This window comes from Agrilus planipennis, unplaced genomic scaffold (assembly GCF_000699045.2).
Source record: "Agrilus planipennis isolate EAB-ADULT unplaced genomic scaffold, Apla_2.0 scaffold168, whole genome shotgun sequence".
In the NCBI taxonomy this organism is placed as follows: Eukaryota; Metazoa; Arthropoda; class Insecta; order Coleoptera; family Buprestidae; genus Agrilus; species Agrilus planipennis.
The window spans coordinates 648,799-671,543 of record NW_020442443.1 but is presented as its reverse complement, the minus strand read 5'-3'; the positions used below and the strand labels follow the sequence as shown (position 1 = coordinate 671,543).

Below are 22,745 nucleotides of genomic sequence, written 5' to 3'. Positions count from 1 at the left end.
TATATACCGCAATAAATTCGGATAGAGATGGTCCTATAATAGGTTTGAACATGGTACTTTCCTTTAGTACGCGAAATGATCGTATAAACTTAACATAAATAGACTAACCGCGAAGACCGGCCTTTAATTAAAACAATTGTTTTATGTTTCGAACACTTAAGGAAAACGTGAAGTGACTGTGAAATAGGCAAAAATGTCATCAAGAACTGTTTGGAAACTACGTAACTACGAGAAACAAGAAATCACGTCCTACGACACTCTTCACAGGAAAGCTGTAGACCAGGTAACTAACTGACTTATTTTATTTGTAACAGCACCATATTCATCATGAATTACTCACTCGAACTTGAACTAGCCAATTCCCAAATAATAAATTAAGTGGACGAAAAATTCGACGTGTATTGGCGCATACACTAGGGGCATTTTGACAACCTTACGTAGGGATAGCCGAACTCTCAAAATCTTTTGAATTGCATTTGTTTGTGTTTATATTACTTTATTATTTATAGTAAGTAGGGACCTTTAGAACGAAGTTAGGGCCGGACATAGGGATATTTTATTACATGTAATCATCAAAGTGCGGTATCATCTTATGAAAAATAGGATGAAGTACTCATAGAAAAATTCTTTGATTGTATTTTTTCTAGGGTGATCCTTAATAGAGGTGTTTTCGAATTTTTATGTTCCCAGGGACACAATAGCTTCAGAATTGATAAAAAAAGGTTCCTGAGCATTTGAGCTCATAATATTGACTCTAACATAGTTTGCTTTTCCACCAAGATAGATTTTTTCTGGAAGCAACATGTGAATGAATCTACAATAATGAAATGTACATAGGTTACAATTAGAAATTCTCGACCCTTCTGATAGATATTTTTGTAGAAAATTTAACGTTCTATAAAAAAGGTTGTCCGAGATTTGTCGCTAAGTCGTCTACTGATTCAAAAGTTACTTGAGGTAAAACCTTCATTTATATGAAATTATCAATATTATCAACTATACAGGGTATAACAGAATAAGCGCCGAGCTTTGTAGACGCAATGAATAATCGCACACTAATTCTGGTAATTACCAGCTAATTCAGTGCGGCGTTGCGGGTCGTATTCTTGTACCAGGACCGGAACTGAATTTACCTGTAGGTACGTTCAACTACATTTTTTTTCAAACATGGCTAACATTTGGACATACAAACATTTACTTAATTTTCATGTTTCATAGTGCTGCACTCACTCACTTCTGCAAACTCGGCAGTTATTTCTCTTACACTCTGTATTTAAGCATTAAGAAACTTCAAATCTTGTTGACTTGGTCACAATACCAAAAAATCATATTATTGTCAATAATACAACTTACAAAAAATATAAAATATATTTCGTTATGCAACTGTTTATTTTATAGATATAATTAATGATATTGATAATTTCATATAAATTATAGTTTGATCTCAAATGACTCCTGATTCAGTAGACTTAGCGACAAATCTCAGAGGACCTTTTTTGTTTGTCATAGTATTTTAAAGAACAAAAAATGTATTCCACATGTTATTTCTATAATAAACCCTGGTTAGACAACGGATTATCTTAGAATTGATATTAGGAGCTCAAATGTTCAAGGTCGTTTTATCAATTTTGAATCGTTTGAACCTCTGGAAGCATAAAGCCCCTGTTAAGCACCACCCTAATGTCTCATGACTCATGAGTGAAAGTGCATGACTGGGTGAACGGATGGAATATGGTTTTTCAATCACGTCAATCCGTAAATATAACCTGCTTCTCTAGAAACTGTCCTAACTTATTCTGATCTCACCTAACCTAACCTAACCTTGGAAACCTTTTTAACAAAAAGCGTAACGCTCCACAAAGGCAATAAATTACATTTACTGGATCTAGATATATAATCCTCTATTATTTGAGTTGGTGCTATTCGCGAACGTGTCATTTGCGAACAAATGAGATTTAGTGTCACTTGCGAACAGCAATAAGTAGCCTTGGGTTGACCTAGAAATTATAGTTTCATTTGCGAACAGACAGTAAGTTATTTAGCCTCTGTTATATAGGGGTTCCATCTATTCGGAGTATATCTTTGGTATAGGTACATCTTCCTCCCGTGCTTGTTTTTTTTGCCGAAAACAATCCTTTCTTTACTTCAATAAGAGCCATATCCGGCTTACAAGAATGTGGTGTGACTGACATTATTCATCACACTTGCTCTTTAACATTTCTTTGCACTGTTGTTTTTTCTCTTGAATACATAACCAAGTGATAACACCTTTGCTGTTTTCACGACACTTTCGATATTGATAACCATCGTAGACCAAGGAAGGCTTTCCTTTTGCGGTTTCGATAATTTCCATTTTCGAAAAATGTAACGTTAAGCCGTTAAGGTTACAAATCTTAACTTCACTTCTTAAAATCGCAAGGATTAATGAAATAATACTACCACCTCTTGTTATTATGTTATTGGTTGATAATTTATTATTACCTAGTTCATTATAGTAATCACTACATAGTATAAAACAAAGTCGCTTTCCCGCTGTCTGTCCCTATGTATGCTTAAATCTTTAAAACTACGCAACGGATTTTGGTGCGTTTTTTTTTTTAAAGATAGAGTGATTCAAGACGAAGGTTTATATGTATAATACATGCATAATACAGTAGGGAAACACTGATAATTCTAGAGGTTTCTAATGTGATATCGTAAATAAACACATTTTTTGCGCTTACATTGCAAACGCTGGNATTATACGGTATAAAATTTTAATAATCATAATAATTATTTCTGAAAGGGGATTGTCGTTTTTTATTTAGACAGAGGAAAATCGCCTAATTTTGGATATTCCATTACTGCTAAACCATCACTTTCCGAGATCTCTTTCATCTTGGTAGTTTCCCTAAAACTAGCACATCCAACATCCTTAACTATTTGTGAACACACTCAGAAAAATGCTGTAAGAAAAATTACTATAACGTAGAGGTCTTTTTGTAGAAAATGCGACTCAAGTTTGTAGTAAGGTTAACTACGGTAAACTTAAATTTGTAGGAGAAATATTGTTGTTTATCATTTCATTTCTATTAAACAGATACAACCGAAATAAATAAAATGTAGTTGTTCGCAAATGGACCTATAATTATTAAGAGCACCTGGATCTTAATACGAGTATTCGCAAATAACACCAAAATGTAGTTGTTCACATCTGAAACGTTCGCAAGTAGGACGACACCTTATTATTTATATGAAAAGATAGTTTGCACGAATTTCGCAATGCCACTGCGTATTTTTCAAAAGTGTTTCCGCCCTTTGATGACCGCATGTAATAGAATATCCCATTCCTCGGTCCCGATTTCGCCGAAAGGTATTGTAAATTATAAAATAATACCTATACACAAAGGATTTTGATGAAATTGACAGTATACATATAGATAGGAAGGCAAAGCGTTCACCGCTAATATATGCATACACTTTTTGAAAAGTTTCATTCTCTTTGCACGTTTCAAACAGGCATTAAACTTTGATATTGAATTTATGGTACCTACTTATGGCAAGATTCAATATCAGTAAATTATGTTTACGAATAAAAAAACTGCCAAACTGTGATTCGACCTAACTGTTATTATTAACTGCATGGTTTGCTGTCAACATTTTACAATTTATTCTGTAGGGTACCAGATACTAATAGCACCAATAATTTGATAATTTACAACTACTTAATTTTCCATGCATTAATGAATTCATTTATTGAATTAATTTTATTCATTAGTGTAAAAAAAAAAAACTTTTGGGTGTTTCATTCCCACCAGCTACTAACGTTGGTGGGCTGGCAGTTCCTCCGGATTACACCGAAAGGTAGTGCGGAAGGCCCTCTTCAGCCTGCTTTCAGGAATCATGGGAATGGGTGGGTGGTGTTTCGGGTGAGAAAGATGAAACGAATAAAATGAAGACAGAAGAGAGTAAAATCTGTGGAATATTACTACCCCACGATTTGCCTAAGTGATCCAAAGAAACCATAGAAAAACCCGGAATCGAATCGGCGTTCTCCCGAATCAATGGTCTAAACCTCTGGGTCATGCCGCTCGATTGGTGTAAAAGTGTCTCATTAGTAATAATTCATTTTGCTTTGTATACACCTAATAATCTATATTGATGCCAATTTTCAAGTGTCGAAGTCACCTAGAAGTGGTCCCATAATTTAGATGAGTTAGTGAGTGATAAAAATAACACTACTTCAGACAGAAATAACTTGAGAACTTCCATAGTTTCATTTATAAAATTTTAAATATTGAGTTATTTTATGGGACCTCATTAAACATGCAAAATTATAAGTCTGTAGGTGTAAAACCTTTGGGGGATCGAAAGCAACTTAAAAAGATTGGTGTAGATAAGTATAGGTATATACACTGTCACCCTGCTTTTTTTCGAAATAAGTACGACCTATTGCTGACAGGTCCGGCAGATAATGTAGGTACGGTGAGTAGTTGTACCCCCTTGAATAATTCCGGGTGGGTATTTTCCTTTTGTTTATAGGTATTATTTTACCTACCTGAAATTTTACGTTATTTCATAATTAGACACATACGACTTGAGCATTANTTTCAGACCTGGATCGCGGTCTACTTTAATACAAAGTTAATTAGTGAGATATCCCAGACGGACAGTAATTGAAGTCGCCCTATACAGTAATTTAGCGTTAGAAATTGTAATGGATTCTCCACATATGAAGCGCAGCTTCGTTTTTGTGCATCCCTTGACACATGTCACTCATTTCGTTTGTCTAATTGTGACAGGCATCTACCGTAACAATGCCTCTGACAGTGGCTTGTTTTACGTAATTTCAAACTTTTTCTACAGAAAAATGCCTCATTTAGGTAGGTAGATTCGCTTAAATTCCGTTCTTTGTTCCGTTTAATTAGGAATTTTCTTTGAAAGACGTTCATCTTCAGGCGGGTCATGAATACATGTATAAACTAAAGTACGTTCCAACTATCTTTTGTTTAACGTTGCATTAATCTTCCTACACTATGCTAATTATTGGATTTAATCTCCACTTATATACAAATACATACTTATATATACGTATGTTGGTGGGTATCTCAGAAAGGCTGAAATTAGTTTAGTGTAAAATATATTGCTGTCTACTTTTATACGTTAGAACACGAGCATCTTGTGTACCTATTTCAAAACAAAGATTTATGGGATATTGTAAGTCTAATCAGGGCTAAAATTTAAATAGAAAACAGATACAGAGTCTAGCTCTTTATATCTCCGCATCCAACGCTAATTCTCGCTGCGAATTTTAGCTGTTGGTCGGACTACAAGCGTATAACGGCCAATAAAATGAATTACCTACAGTTCGAACGTTCAAAACTGGCATAGTCCGCAATAAAAGTGTCCCATTATCTCCTCCTTTCAACTTAGACGTTGTAGGGAATATCACAAACATAAAAAAGAGTTGTCAGATAGGAATTGCTGCGAACACTAATAAATAAGAAAAACGAATAACATTACATCAATTGATGTGTAACAGAAAGAGATACAGACAAGGTAGTCAAGCAGAATTTGATCATGTTGCTAGCATCGGACTTTAAAGGAAGTCAGAATATTCTCAGGAACATAGGACAGCATAGACGCTTGTTTAAAGATATGGTAAAACTTCCGAATTGCGGCCTTTTCGAAAATGCAACTTTTTTTGCTGGAAATGACGTAAAATGGCCTAATTATGAAAAACTTTGAAAATTGAGGTAGCGACTATGAAAATGAGGTGTGAACTTTGACGTGTGATCTACAAATATTAATTTGCAAAAAAAAGCGTTAAAAAGGCCCTCCCCCGGATTATTTCATGTAAGTTTTTCATAATTAGGCCATTTTACGTCATTTCCAGCAAAAAAAATGCATTTTTGAAAAAGCCGCGATTCGGAAGTTTTACCGCACGGGTAATGCAGTTCCAATTTGTCTCTATGTCCCTCTCATTCGTTTCTTCGGCCGCCTTTAGAATTTCGTCTGTCTTTGTACGTAGCCTATTAGGCGTTTCCTTAAATAAATAATAAAATGTTTTTGTGGATACCAATCGTTTTTAGTATGCTACTGTTATGTATTTGACTTGCACACAAAATATACACTATTCCGGACTAACTAATACTCTGGTGGTTTAAACAGTTTATTTACACAATATACAATATTTACAAGTATGGACGACTAACAGCAATATACATAAACGAGAAAATGGCATATGACAACGACACGACTGACTAACGACGACGAAAACGGGAGACTGCCTTCCCGCACTTTTTCTTGTAGTGCCTGCCATTGAAGTGGAAGAGAACACTGGAATGAGCGCGCTTATGGGAAGCTGTTGAAAAAGATGATCCCAAGTGTTAGACAAGGTCAGACGCTGTGGGGTGGTTATCTGTCTGCGTCGTACTAACGTAAATAGAGGTGTTATTTAGACTGTGTTGTTATTTTTTTTTTAGTTTTTTAAAGTAATTAGTTGAAATGGTTAAATATTGTTGTACATATAGGTGCACAAATGAATGGAGATCCAATGAAAACATAAAATTCCATAAATAAGTATTAATTAGAGATTAAAACAATGAAATATAATTTAACCTGCATTATGGGTACATGTGTACGCGAAAATTTTAATGANTTTCTTTCTCTTATTACAATGTGTGAAAGATCGGAAACAAAATGAGGTTGTAAATATTTTGATATAAAATGACTGATGTTGATTTTACATCAATAAAATTATTTGTAACCCTATTTTGGCTCTGATCTTTCACGCTAAACAAACTATTTTGGCATCAGTGTCTTTTTTCCAATTAAAACGGGCGACGAAGACAAATAAGGAAGCATATAAAAGAATTATTTGTTGCTGAACTGAAGAAAGTATAACATAAAGATAGAAAAACTATATCTTAATTACTTCAAACAGAAAAATGTGAATCATACTCAATCATCGCAGCGAGTGATATAGTGCAAACACCACTATTAGCCTAGAAAGCTTCCAATATTTAAAAAATGAGCAAATGCCTGCATGGTTTTCTTAAAAAATATTTTATATCTACTTAACTAAATGTAGAAAATTTAATAGGTACCACAAAAACGTATTCATTTGAAAAGTATTTTGAGAATACGTATTTTGCATTTAGCATTTAAAATTCAAAAGGGAAATCCATTTTGTATTTTACATTTGAAATGACAAATCAGAAAAGTATTTGTATTTTGTATTTAAATATTTCTTTTTTGCATATCTCTAGCTGCATGATATATTTCTGGATAGTTCTCTACGCTTAATGATCACGCTCTTCTGCTATAAACCAATTTATGATTTCCATGCACTACTGTTTATTTTGTACTAATGCCATTTTGTAAACGCAGTTAAAGAGGTGTTAGGTACTTCAGTTGTGGCTTCTAGCTTTTGTTGGGTTGAAATAAATAACTTCTATCTACTGCAATATGTGCAGAAATTTTTGTTACTGCTTCGAAAGAATGAATGGAATAAAAAAAAGCACATTACGTAAATTTACGTATTGGGTACATATGTAACTGTCGTTGATTGCTAATACGCGTCTATTTGACGCAAACCTGATAGCTGATAGGAAAAGTTCAGCAAAATGAGTTTAATTTAAATTCGCTTGAGAGCCATTTCAACTCTTCTATGTGAAATAGGCCATGCACTTTTTTAGGTTTTATTCACTAAATGTTTATCTAATGACGCTAAAATTTTTGTTCAATTCGTATAGTATAGAATCCTATTGTTTATGTAACCCAATATGGATTCTTGTAATAATTCAGATAAGCCCTACCTCAAAAATTTTTGGACGTATTTCGCTAGCTAAGCTAGCAGCGTTCCTTTTAAAAATTAATAAGAGACAGATTACACGTAGTATACTTCGTTTACTTTCTGTAGCGATATGACCTTCAGTTTGACCGGCGCAAAGTAGAAAAGAACAGCACTAGGCCAGAAAAGAAAGGAGACAACTCTCGGCCAAACTCTTAACCGGTGAGGAGCGTACAATCCATACAGTACTGCACGGAAAAATTGACCAATTTATACACTACAATTGCATTGCTCAAATAGGCTGTTATTAGTACCTTTTACTACTGAAAATATCAACGAGATGTTTAATTATATTTGAGGACATATTAACGGCTTTAACGCTTGTTTTCAACTCGCACTACTATTCATGATTGAAAAAAAAATTGGGCAGGTACTGTATGAAAAATTATGTTTAATGAACAAGAGTCAAGAGTATAATAAACTTTTTTCTCCCTACTTACGATTTTGCCAGCGCGCATCCAAGATATTTGAAGGGGCACAACGCTAGAGAAAATAAATGAAGTACAATAATACATAGAAATGAAAATTATGAATGAGACACTCAACTTTTGTGGGATTTATTCAATGTATTACTGAGTTCATTTGTGAATTAATTTTACCCACTATAGATAATCTCAAATTAATGAGGTCACCTCCTCGTAGTATAATGGCAGAGTACTGGTGCTTAAAACCAGGGGGCCGGGTTCGATTCTCGGCAAGGGAGTGACTGAAGTAACACTTCTTCTCAATAATTTGAGATTATCTGTAGTGGTTAAAATTAATTCACTAGCACATTGAAACCTATGAACTCCGTACTTAATATTCAGTCAAGTTGGACTTTGACTTGTTAAAAACTAAAAAACCATAAAAGAATAAGATCTTTTAAGAATGTTGTCATTACCGTATGAGTTTGTTGTACCTGGTAGGAAAGTACATGCAAAATTTGTTCCACGAAACCCAGACTCGTCGACCGGTATGTTTACCTACCTACTTCCCTTATCAACCCGTCCAACAAGTTTCACCGTTACCAACAACAACCCCTACATGAGGCATATTTCGAAAACTAAATTTTATTCAATTCTTTTAATATTTTTCTTTTTTTCATTAACTGGTTTTTTGTCTAGACATCTATTTCCTTTTTTTATTTTCTATTTATTTCTTTACTTATTTCCCGCACTATAAATTCTATCTTTCCTTCAATTTCTGTTTTCTCTTCTAGTTATCGTACAGACTTGCTCTTTTTTTTTAATCCTAGGTTTTCGAGTATGCCACGTTCGTTCCCAGCATCATTTTTTTCATTTTTTTTCCCTAAGTACCCGTTATCTCACATTCGTTCATTCTTTAACCAATTTTACCCCACTTCATCACCCCACCTTCAACCCCTCTACATTCCACCCCTTTTCATTACCTCAGGTTGGTATAAATACTGGTCCCAGCGCAATCAAAAACCATCTCTGACATTCCACCCACCAGCGGCAAGGGAGAGAGAGATCCTAACCTCCGAGCTACTAATCATCCTCTATTTTTTTTTCATGTGTGTTATTTCGCCTATCTCTGACATTCCACCCACCAGCGGCAAGGGAGAGAGAGATAGATATATCCGGTTCTTTTTGTCTCGAAGTTTTGTATATATATATTGTATGGTTTCAGTGTGTGTGTGCTTGTCGGGGTTATTTATATTGTATATTTTTCATTGTGTGTGTGCTTGTCGGGGTTATTTATATTGTATATTTTTCATTGTGTGTGTGCTTGTCGGGGTTATTTATATTGTATATTTTTCATTGTGTGTGTGCTTGTCGGGGTTATTTATATTGTATATTTTTCATTGTGTGTGTGCTTGTCGGGGTTATTTATATTGTATATTTTTCATTGTGTGTGTGCTTGTCGGGGTTATTTATATTGTATATTTTTCATTGTGTGTGTGCTTGTCGGGGTTATTTATATTGTATATTTTTCATTGTGTGTGTGCTTGTCGGGGTTATTTATATTGTATATTTTTCATTGTGTGTGTGCTTGTCGGGGTTATTTATATTGTATATTTTTCATTGTGTGTGTGCTTGTCGGGGTTATTTATATTGTATATTTTTCATTGTGTGTGTGCTTGTCGGGGTTATTTATATTGTATATTTTTCATTGTGTGTGTGCTTGTCGGGGTTATTTATATTGTATATTTTTCATTGTGTGTGTGCTTGTCGGGGTTATTTATATTGTATATTTTTCATTGTGTGTGTGCTTGTCGGGGTTATTTATATTGTATATTTTTCATTGTGTGTGTGCTTGTCGGGGTTATTTATATTGTATATTTTTCATTGTGTGTGTGCTTGTCGGGGTTATTTATATTGTATATTTTTCATTGTGTGTGTGCTTGTCGGGGTTATTTATATTGTATATTTTTCATTGTGTGTGTGCTTGTCGGGGTTATTTATATTGTATATTTTTCATTGTGTGTGTGCTTGTCGGGGTTATTTATATTGTATATTTTTCATTGTGTGTGTGCTTGTCGGGGTTATTTATATTGTATATTTTTCATTGTGTGTGTGCTTGTCGGGGTTATTTATATTGTATATTTTTCATTGTGTGTGTGCTTGTCGGGGTTATTTATATTGTATATTTTTCATTGTGTGTGTGCTTGTCGGGGTTATTTATATTGTATATTTTTCATTGTGTGTGTGCTTGTCGGGGTTATTTATATTGTATATTTTTCATTGTGTGTGTGCTTGTCGGGGTTATTTATATTGTATATTTTTCATTGTGTGTGTGCTTGTCGGGGTTATTTATATTGTATATTTTTCATTGTGTGTGTGCTTGTCGGGGTTATTTATATTGTATATTTTTCATTGTGTGTGTGCTTGTCGGGGTTATTTATATTGTATATTTTTCATTGTGTGTGTGCTTGTCGGGGTTATTTATATTGTATATTTTTCATTGTGTGTGTGCTTGTCGGGGTTATTTATATTGTATATTTTTCATTGTGTGTGTGCTTGTCGGGGTTATTTATATTGTATATTTTTCATTGTGTGTGTGCTTGTCGGGGTTATTTATATTGTATATTTTTCATTGTGTGTGTGCTTGTCGGGGTTATTTATATTGTATATTTTTCATTGTGTGTGTGCTTGTCGGGGTTATTTATATTGTATATTTTTCATTGTGTGTGTGCTTGTCGGGGTTATTTATATTGTATATTTTTCATTGTGTGTGTGCTTGTCGGGGTTATTTATATTGTATATTTTTCATTGTGTGTGTGCTTGTCGGGGTTATTTATATTGTATATTTTTCATTGTGTGTGTGCTTGTCGGGGTTATTTATATTGTATATTTTTCATTGTGTGTGTGCTTGTCGGGGTTATTTATATTGTATATTTTTCATTGTGTGTGTGCTTGTCGGGGTTATTTATATTGTATATTTTTCATTGTGTGTGTGCTTGTCGGGGTTATTTATATTGTATATTTTTCATTGTGTGTGTGCTTGTCGGGGTTATTTATATTGTATATTTTTCATTGTGTGTGTGCTTGTCGGGGTTATTTATATTGTATATTTTTCATTGTGTGTGTGCTTGTCGGGGTTATTTATATTGTATATTTTTCATTGTGTGTGTGCTTGTCGGGGTTATTTATATTGTATATTTTTCATTGTGTGTGTGCTTGTCGGGGTTATTTATATTGTATATTTTTCATTGTGTGTGTGCTTGTCGGGGTTATTTATATTGTATATTTTTCATTGTGTGTGTGCTTGTCGGGGTTATTTATATTGTATATTTTTCATTGTGTGTGTGCTTGTCGGGGTTATTTATATTGTATATTTTTCATTGTGTGTGTGCTTGTCGGGGTTATTTATATTGTATATTTTTCATTGTGTGTGTGCTTGTCGGGGTTATTTATATTGTATATTTTTCATTGTGTGTGTGCTTGTCGGGGTTATTTATATTGTATATTTTTCATTGTGTGTGTGCTTGTCGGGGTTATTTATATTGTATATTTTTCATTGTGTGTGTGCTTGTCGGGGTTATTTATATTGTATATTTTTCATTGTGTGTGTGCTTGTCGGGGTTATTTATATTGTATATTTTTCATTGTGTGTGTGCTTGTCGGGGTTATTTATATTGTATATTTTTCATTGTGTGTGTGCTTGTCGGGGTTATTTATATTGTATATTTTTCATTGTGTGTGTGCTTGTCGGGGTTATTTATATTGTATATTTTTCATTGTGTGTGTGCTTGTCGGGGTTATTTATATTGTATATTTTTCATTGTGTGTGTGCTTGTCGGGGTTATTTATATTGTATATTTTTCATTGTGTGTGTGCTTGTCGGGGTTATTTATATTGTATATTTTTCATTGTGTGTGTGCTTGTCGGGGTTATTTATATTGTATATTTTTCATTGTGTGTGTGCTTGTCGGGGTTATTTATATTGTATATTTTTCATTGTGTGTGTGCTTGTCGGGGTTATTTATATTGTATATTTTTCATTGTGTGTGTGCTTGTCGGGGTTATTTATATTGTATATTTTTCATTGTGTGTGTGCTTGTCGGGGTTATTTATATTGTATATTTTTCATTGTGTGTGTGCTTGTCGGGGTTATTTATATTGTATATTTTTCATTGTGTGTGTGCTTGTCGGGGTTATTTATATTGTATATTTTTCATTGTGTGTGTGCTTGTCGGGGTTATTTATATTGTATATTTTTCATTGTGTGTGTGCTTGTCGGGGTTATTTATATTGTATATTTTTCATTGTGTGTGTGCTTGTCGGGGTTATTTATATTGTATATTTTTCATTGTGTGTGTGCTTGTCGGGGTTATTTATATTGTATATTTTTCATTGTGTGTGTGCTTGTCGGGGTTATTTATATTGTATATTTTTCATTGTGTGTGTGCTTGTCGGGGTTATTTATATTGTATATTTTTCATTGTGTGTGTGCTTGTCGGGGTTATTTATATTGTATATTTTTCATTGTGTGTGTGCTTGTCGGGGTTATTTATATTGTATATTTTTCATTGTGTGTGTGCTTGTCGGGGTTATTTATATTGTATATTTTTCATTGTGTGTGTGCTTGTCGGGGTTATTTATATTGTATATTTTTCATTGTGTGTGTGCTTGTCGGGGTTATTTATATTGTATATTTTTCATTGTGTGTGTGCTTGTCGGGGTTATTTATATTGTATATTTTTCATTGTGTGTGTGCTTGTCGGGGTTATTTATATTGTATATTTTTCATTGTGTGTGTGCTTGTCGGGGTTATTTATATTGTATATTTTTCATTGTGTGTGTGCTTGTCGGGGTTATTTATATTGTATATTTTTCATTGTGTGTGTGCTTGTCGGGGTTATTTATATTGTATATTTTTCATTGTGTGTGTGCTTGTCGGGGTTATTTATATTGTATATTTTTCATTGTGTGTGTGCTTGTCGGGGTTATTTATATTGTATATTTTTCATTGTGTGTGTGCTTGTCGGGGTTATTTATATTGTATATTTTTCATTGTGTGTGTGCTTGTCGGGGTTATTTATATTGTATATTTTTCATTGTGTGTGTGCTTGTCGGGGTTATTTATATTGTATATTTTTCATTGTGTGTGTGCTTGTCGGGGTTATTTATATTGTATATTTTTCATTGTGTGTGTGCTTGTCGGGGTTATTTATATTGTATATTTTTCATTGTGTGTGTGCTTGTCGGGGTTATTTATATTGTATATTTTTCATTGTGTGTGTGCTTGTCGGGGTTATTTATATTGTATATTTTTCATTGTGTGTGTGCTTGTCGGGGTTATTTATATTGTATATTTTTCATTGTGTGTGTGCTTGTCGGGGTTATTTATATTGTATATTTTTCATTGTGTGTGTGCTTGTCGGGGTTATTTATATTGTATATTTTTCATTGTGTGTGTGCTTGTCGGGGTTATTTATATTGTATATTTTTCATTGTGTGTGTGCTTGTCGGGGTTATTTATATTGTATATTTTTCATTGTGTGTGTGCTTGTCGGGGTTATTTATATTGTATATTTTTCATTGTGTGTGTGCTTGTCGGGGTTATTTATATTGTATATTTTTCATTGTGTGTGTGCTTGTCGGGGTTATTTATATTGTATATTTTTCATTGTGTGTGTGCTTGTCGGGGTTATTTATATTGTATATTTTTCATTGTGTGTGTGCTTGTCGGGGTTATTTATATTGTATATTTTTCATTGTGTGTGTGCTTGTCGGGGTTATTTATATTGTATATTTTTCATTGTGTGTGTGCTTGTCGGGGTTATTTATATTGTATATTTTTCATTGTGTGTGTGCTTGTCGGGGTTATTTATATTGTATATTTTTCATTGTGTGTGTGCTTGTCGGGGTTATTTATATTGTATATTTTTCATTGTGTGTGTGCTTGTCGGGGTTATTTATATTGTATATTTTTCATTGTGTGTGTGCTTGTCGGGGTTATTTATATTGTATATTTTTCATTGTGTGTGTGCTTGTCGGGGTTATTTATATTGTATATTTTTCATTGTGTGTGTGCTTGTCGGGGTTATTTATATTGTATATTTTTCATTGTGTGTGTGCTTGTCGGGGTTATTTATATTGTATATTTTTCATTGTGTGTGTGCTTGTCGGGGTTATTTATATTGTATATTTTTCATTGTGTGTGTGCTTGTCGGGGTTATTTATATTGTATATTTTTCATTGTGTGTGTGCTTGTCGGGGTTATTTATATTGTATATTTTTCATTGTGTGTGTGCTTGTCGGGGTTATTTATATTGTATATTTTTCATTGTGTGTGTGCTTGTCGGGGTTATTTATATTGTATATTTTTCATTGTGTGTGTGCTTGTCGGGGTTATTTATATTGTATATTTTTCATTGTGTGTGTGCTTGTCGGGGTTATTTATATTGTATATTTTTCATTGTGTGTGTGCTTGTCGGGGTTATTTATATTGTATATTTTTCATTGTGTGTGTGCTTGTCGGGGTTATTTATATTGTATATTTTTCATTGTGTGTGTGCTTGTCGGGGTTATTTATATTGTATATTTTTCATTGTGTGTGTGCTTGTCGGGGTTATTTATATTGTATATTTTTCATTGTGTGTGTGCTTGTCGGGGTTATTTATATTGTATATTTTTCATTGTGTGTGTGCTTGTCGGGGTTATTTATATTGTATATTTTTCATTGTGTGTGTGCTTGTCGGGGTTATTTATATTGTATATTTTTCATTGTGTGTGTGCTTGTCGGGGTTATTTATATTGTATATTTTTCATTGTGTGTGTGCTTGTCGGGGTTATTTATATTGTATATTTTTCATTGTGTGTGTGCTTGTCGATTTATTTGTCATATTGTATATTTTCTATCGGGTATTTTGTGTGTGCTTGTATATCGAAGCAGTGTGTGGTGTGCGAACTTGTCTTTTTTAATTTTTATTTGTATATAGTATATAATTAGTGTCCATACCAAATAAACTTAGTGCACCGATGACGTGTCGTCTTTTGTTTTTATATCAAGTTCTTATATGTACAAAAATAGAATAGAATTTGTTTTCACACAAAATTTGATACAGATTCTTTGATTCATTTTTTGGAATAGGCAAAAGTCGAAGACGAGCCAAAACACGTGCAAGCAAAGTAACTGTCAAAATTTAACTGAACATTCAACATGGCCGAATTATGTCCTTATAAGTGAGAAACATGCGTACCAACATAACGCCACAAAGAAATCAAAAATCTAATTTACGTAACCCCGCGGAAATTCAAAATTTGCAATACTTTTTGAACAAACTTCGTAAATTTACAAAATATTGTGCACTTATTAGAGAAGTGTGATCGAGTAAGTTTTTGTTTTTAAGAGGGTAATAATGGGATCTGCTAATAATGTTTAAACAATTTAAGTTTAACAATGAAGTGTTCGTTTCTGTTTAACCATTAAGTTACTATTACTATTTGTTAATAAACACACGTTTTGTTAAGTAGAAAAGTAAGGATAGTTCACATATTTTGTTAATGAGATTATGGCTAAAGAGAAGCAATGAATCAACAATCAGTTACTAGGTCTTCAATTGTTTGTGAGATGCTTTTAATTTTACGTTTGATGTTTATTTTCGTCATAGGTGTAATATTGTTTTCTAATGTCGGGCAACTGTACAGTCAAAAAATTAAAAACTATTTGATATATTTTATCATTTATTACTATTATTACTAGGTAATGCTAAGTTATTTCCAATATCACACTGTATGATTATTGAAAATGTATGTAGTTATTCCATACGCTTTAGACATACTTATGAAACAGTGTAAATATGCAAAGTGGAGGACGCAGTTTTCAAAGGGATTTGCAAATGCGGATTATTTTGCATTTGCCAATGGAATTGTAGATCTCCAGTGCAACATTTTTCAATGTACGCTGAGACTAAATTCAACGGTTTTTGCGAGACAAGCAGTTTCCTTTTAAAAGATTAAAATACAAAATTCACAAAAATATTCACTTTTCTATCAGCTGTAATAGTCGTGCGATCATACTAATCTGAACATGCATTTCACACACCTGTTGCAACTACAGATTTATTAAAATTAGTGTTGTTCCAACCCGATCTTGGGCGTGAATTGGTAATCTACAGCGAAATTGCGGTTACAACTAAGGAGGGAGATCGAGGGAGAATAAAGAAGTAAATATACTTCTTTTACTTTCTCTAGCGATGTGCCCCTTCCAATGTCTTGGATTATTATACTCTCGACTGCCATTCATTAAACATACTTTTTTATACAGTATCTGCCAAAAGTTTTGTTCAATCATGAATAGTAGTGCGAGTCGAAAACAAGCGTTAGAGCCGTTAATATGTCTTCAGATATTAATAAACATCTCGTTGATATTTTCAGTAGTAAATGGTACCAATAACAGCACAATTGAGCAATGCAATTGCAGTGGATAAAGTGGTCAATTTTTCTGTGCAGTACTGTACGGATTATACGCTCCTCATCGGTTAAGAGTTTGACCGAGAGTTGTCTCCTTCCTTTTCTGGCCTAGTGCTGTTCTTTTCTACTTTGCGCCGGTCAAACTGAAGATCACATCGCTATAGAATGTAAACAAATACTCTTTCTGTAAATGCTGAAGTGGCCGGAACGGACAGCAAAAGTAACACTACTGTTGAACAGATTTGGAAAATCAGGTTGTTCCGTAAATATGGCTTGCCATTTTTCTGTGCAATATTATTGATGTAAAAGTACTCTGAATTTCGAATAATCGCTTACAAAATTACGATGTTTACTTAAGGCTTTAAATAAAGTATTTTTGCGTACTTTATGTGTCTTGTAAAGTATATAAAACACAGTCGAAATAGAATACAATACATTATAATAAAGTACGGGTGGCAACCCTAGAACTATACCAACAGCTTACTACTACGCTACACACAATAATGTTTAGACACCCATTACGATAGAAAAAAATTGTTCATCAGCTATAGTATGCAGCATTATTTAATGTACATCTCGACGTGTATTTATGGGTGGTTCGTTAATAGCCCTATCCTCCCAACACAAAAATTAATTACGACTTCCGGAATACACACACACACATACGTACGTAAATTACGAAACCTGCTCGAAATTCGAACCCTATACTAATAAACAGACTTCGAGCAAAAGTAATTCTGGGTCGCGCAAACGACTGATTGAAAATTATGGTCCTTTTGGGGAGTTCGCTTTGGATCATTTCAATGATTTGAATCATGACCTGGTTTTTGAATCCCAGTGAATCCTAATATGAGGGTTGGAAAAACTTTGGCGATTGTTGTAGAACAAACAAAATAGCTCAAAACCCCAACGCCAAAACACGACACTGTAGTTGACCGAAGCACTTTTCGGTAACAAGGTTACCTTCTTCAGGGACTGAAGTGAACAGTTCATCAACCTTGTTACCGAAAAGTGCTTTGGTCAACTACAGTGTCGTGTTTTGGCGTTGGGGTTTTGAGCTATTTTGTTTGTTCCCCAGTGAATCCTGTATCTGCGTGGTCTGATTATTAAACATATAGCTGAATCTCCATGTTCTATAGGTTCGAAATCGACTCTGATCTACCGAAATTTCGAAACATATCGTACAATAACGAGCTGAGAATTGATATATATATATATATGCTATTTATTCGGTTCCAATGTGGGGTAGTAATTATGTCACACCCAGCAGATGGGTCTGTTATATTTCGTTTCCTGCTTCGATGGAAACAAAGAGCGCATGAACCATTCGTTGCACTAGTTAGTCGCTTCACACTTCACTTATTATGCGACGACTGAGATCCGCGACCCGTTATTCAAGACTTTAGGAACCGGTTATTTCACTCTTTTTGAGGATCCGAATCAGTGAACAGGACATCACTATAGTCGATAGGTAAATTTGAAGTTGCTAAATTAGATTGTCTGACAGCAGAATTGATTTTGTTCTCAACATTGTAAAACAGTTATTTTTTATCAGATACGATGGCACAAAATTTAAGTACAATACCAGACGTGATTACGATTTAAATCGTTTTATAAATATACACGTGGTGAAATAAAAGAAAATTTCGATTTCGAATTGAGCTATAAATAAAAGTTTCGTGAAAATAAAAATTTTATTTAATAGCATCGGATCGGGTCTACAAAAAAGTCTCGAAGAACAGAGGTCAACTTGTATATTGATTGTATACAGTCAAGCTGTTACAATAAGCAACATGACGAAAATTCAGTTTGCATTATGACATTTTTTAGTAAACAAATGGAATAAGTATCTAAACCGTAAACAAATAAATATGTTTTGATAAATATTTATTTAACTTGACGGTAATAATAGATATCTTCTTTGAAAAAATTGATAGAGCCTGGCCTCTCTTATATAAAAGTTGATTATAATGATATTTGGTAAAAAACATTTTTTGAAAACTTTCACTTAATTTTTATTAATTAATTCTTAATTAATCTTCTTCTGAAGATGGTCTTGTAGGTCGAAACTTAAGAATTTAATAAAAACTAAGTGAATGTTTTCAAAAAGTGTTTTTTTTACCAAATATCTTCTTGGATAGTTGCCTTAATGGATAAAAATACTTATAAATTACTTTAGTCGTTATTTAAGTAATCCTTACGATCCTAACCTTTAGGATATTGCGAAAATTTGATATCTTAACATTTCATTTACGGTTGTTGTATGCAGCTACTATTTATTCATTTTGTCTAATTTTACTTGGCTCTTGAATGTATATGTGCTTCTATATTTACTGATATATTCTTATGAGTTGCATTCAAAATAAACATTTAAAACTTATATTATCTTCCGTAAGTTTTCTAGAGAAGTTTTTACTATTAGAATGACAAATATAGGAATTAACTAATATCCATTTTTACTTTAAAAATAAAGTTGTGCAGGCGATAGCAGTGTTTGTAATTAAAACTCCCTTAATACATAGTTTACATTAAACCGTAGTATTATGAAGTAGGATTATTATTATTACAAATTTACAGAAGAAATTTGTATGCCATTAGTAAAAGATTTTTGTAGAAAACATTAATATAATGTGGATCATTAGTTAATATATCGATTTTATGATTAAATTCTTTGTCGTACGACGTGATCGTATAGAATAAACTGGTCATACATATGACTTTTGATCCTTGTTCTTGTGGTATTGGAGCCAACAATGGCAGTTGGATTGACGTTGATTATTTTTCTGTCAAACCTATTCTGAAACAGCATCCCTTTTTCTGGGTCAATTACCACCTGAAATGTAACAAAATAATTTATTAATGTTGTATTGAATACTAAGTATTTTTTCTAGTAGGCGGTGTTGCAATCCATATTTGAAATTGAAATTTACGGCACTAGACAAAAATAATTAAAAAATATACAGTCATTACGCCCTAGTAGCAGAACAAAAATACAAGATATAAATTTGCTGCGATTTCACAAATTGTGATTTTTCCCTCCAACCGAGTTCTTCATCTGTTTTCAGGGATGAGAACAGACAGAACATACGATGTTCTTGATCTTGTTTACGCTCACGTCTTCGCCCGGAAATTATACAGGGTGTTTTTGAAATAAATAGCAAGCGTTGGAATATGTTAACCAAAAGCAATAAGAAATCGTATGGTAAATAAAGCATCGTGATTAAGGGACAAAAGAATTTGTAAAAAAACCAAAAGTAGTTGCAATCCGAAGCCGACTATGGGTTTGGACTGGTAACTTACAGAGAACTTGCAAAACAGCTAAGCAGCTACATCAACGGAGAATGTAAAGAATGACGGTTGTGTTGTGTACAGTAATTATCAAGACAGCGCAGGGTGTTAATGCTAATGTTTCTTAGAAAGACTGATACAGCATTCAAACTATTGCACAAGTCTAAGAATTGTTTTCCTTTTAGGCTTTTCATTCCGATCCGGAATTTTATTAATGAGTTGGAGCAGGTTTTCTTTTCTGAAAGTTGAAGCAGGCATAAAATTTATTCAGCAAATATTTAATTACGAATGTGCTTTATGAACAGTTCCTATTCTTTCCCAAACGATTTTGAGTATTTACTTGCAGATTCAATCGTTAATTGTTAATAGCTCCGCGTATTGAACAGGCTCTAAAGATAATAAAATTCATGACCGGAAGGATATAAGCAAATGAAAAGAGAATAAAGAACCTCTTTATTGTGTATAAGTAAGTTTTCAATTAGTTGCAAAATACTTCAGTTGATTCTTCTTCATCACTGCCACTCTAAAACTCCAATCGCCTATTCTTCATATTATATTATCTGTAAATACAAATACGAAAAGGCGAAGCAAGCGTTTGATGTTATATATATGTCACCATAAAATTGTAAATACAGTCAGATTACAATCTGTCTCGCCAGATTGTAAACTTTGATAAAATTGTTATCCGTTAACTAGTGTGCCTTCACCTTAAGTTACCATCCTCAGATTAAATTAAAAAATTAAGGAATAATATATACTTAACTCTCGACAGTCAGAATAACAAGTTACAGAATATAGTATAGTCTACACACATGTACACCCTGGACCTTCTACGAATCTAAAATAAGAGAAAGAAAGAGAAATAAATGTACCTACAGGAGTGTTCTCTCTTTTAATTGACCCGTTAGTTGTGATCACGCAGGCACGTCTAGATAAGAAAGTGGAGATTTAATCTCTGATATCACCAAAAATAGAAGACCGATAATAATTTTTTTGACGATTTCTTGAAAGTTGACTCTAGAACATTTTGAGTTCAATTAATATCATTCGAATGGTTGGTCTAAAAAAAATAAAAACGATCTTTTCCTTATGCTCCGCATGTTAAAATGTGATTTTTAATTTTGTTTTGCAGCTTCAAAACAATCGATTTCATTTTAATTATGCTCATTTTTTTTACATTTTACTATCTACTATAAATGAGCAAAATTTAAAAAACACTTTCGAAAAATATTTTATGGACCAACTACCTTAATAGTAAAATAAAATACGGCTTACGTTAGTATAAAAAAATTGGCAGATATAGGGACTGCCGATAGAAGTGAAAACTTAGAACATTTAGTATTAATATTAAAATTTGAAATTTCACAGTGTTTGAATAAAAATTATCAACATCATTCTGTTATCAATTATATGCATGTTTATATGGTTTTTTATTATTCAAATATTTACATAAATTTCAATGTACCTACTTGATTTTTAACAATGTTTGCACCATTGTTATCATTAATTTCAACAATACTTAGACTTTTTGTACTTTCAATTATTTCATTGTGTTCTAAAAAAGATACAATAGGCTTATGGTAACTAAAGTAAGAAATGAAAATGTTTGATTGAAATTCATCTTATTAAGTATATAATATATATAAATATATTTAAGTATCGCCTAAAAACCGCATCGATCGTCGTAGCTATATAGCTACAGATATACTGCTACAAGCATGTCGTGACGCGAACGCACGAGATTTCACCCATACAAAAAGCGTCTAACGCCCACAGCACACGGCCGCTGCGCGTGCGCCAGTCATAAGCATGTCGGTGACGCGAACCTATAACATTTTCCCCTATCAAAAAGTGCCCAACGTCCCTAAAGAAGTTTTCACTTCAAAAACTGATTTGAACCATAACCTTACTTAAGCAGAATTTGATGGACGTTGTTTCAATGAGCGGATCCGTATCCTAAGCTAACATTTATCTAAAGCATTACCTTGAACTGCGGCACTTCACAAAATATGTGAAAATGAACATGTGATATTGATGTTTATATATACAATGAAGCACTCTATGTACTTATTTGTTTGTCAATAACCCGACATTATTATTTCATAATAATTTTGTCATTCGATATCTTAATACTCTATTATTTATTTACACAAAGCAAAAAAAAGTTAGTGTAAATATTGAAATACAGTCGTAACCATCCGATCCGACGGAACTTAAACCTTGACGAAACTCTTGTACAAACTAGAGTGGGTGGATGGGCTTGCGAGTTTCAATAATTTAGCGAGCCGGATCATAGGTTCAATCATAATGGGGAGATTCTTAAAGAGAAACCAGCCTAAGGCAAAACAGAGATCACAAGGATCGGTATGGCACTCTGATGCACAATACTGCGATGTGGAAGGCAACGGGAAACCACCACATTATGATCCCGAGTAACTACAGAAATTAAATGATGGCGACCTCTGGGGTAAAGCACTCCAGACGTAAACTAGTCCCCCATTTGGATGTCCGGGCGGGGACTAACTTGAGGGATGTCATCAATTAATGCAATAGGGTTAGATGCAATATTTCACTAATCGGAGCGTGGAATGTTAGGACAATGAGGCAAGTAGAAAATTGGGTACGGGTTTGAAACACGGACAGTGGGTGCGGCGGAAAAGAAAAGGTTAGAAGCGTTCGAAATGTGGTGTTATAGGCGGATGATGAGGATATCGTGGATAGAAAAGGTTAGAAATGAAGAGGTATTGGAAAGAATAGGAGAA

The 22,745-nt window shown here is 33.4% G+C and overlaps 2 protein-coding genes across 2 annotated transcripts in view; one reads left to right on the top strand and one right to left on the bottom strand.

The window, feature by feature from the left end:
• The first annotated feature begins 92 nt into the window (after positions 1 to 92).
• LOC108740077 (nitric oxide synthase, salivary gland) overlaps positions 93 to 22,745 on the top strand; it is a 182,566-nt gene continuing 159,913 nt past the window's right edge. Inside the window, exon 1 of the mRNA XM_025980368.1 lies at positions 93 to 283. Within this exon, the coding sequence (XP_025836153.1) occupies positions 194 to 283 (90 nt within the window). The 5' untranslated portion in view covers positions 93 to 193. The remainder of the gene's footprint in view (positions 284 to 22,745) is intronic.
• Positions 19,250 to 22,745, bottom strand: part of LOC108740086 (uncharacterized protein C4orf22 homolog) — a 25,845-nt gene continuing 22,349 nt past the window's right edge. The window contains exon 7 of the mRNA XM_025980370.1: positions 19,250 to 19,528. Within this exon, the coding sequence (XP_025836155.1) occupies positions 19,358 to 19,528 (171 nt within the window). The 3' untranslated portion in view covers positions 19,250 to 19,357. The remainder of the gene's footprint in view (positions 19,529 to 22,745) is intronic.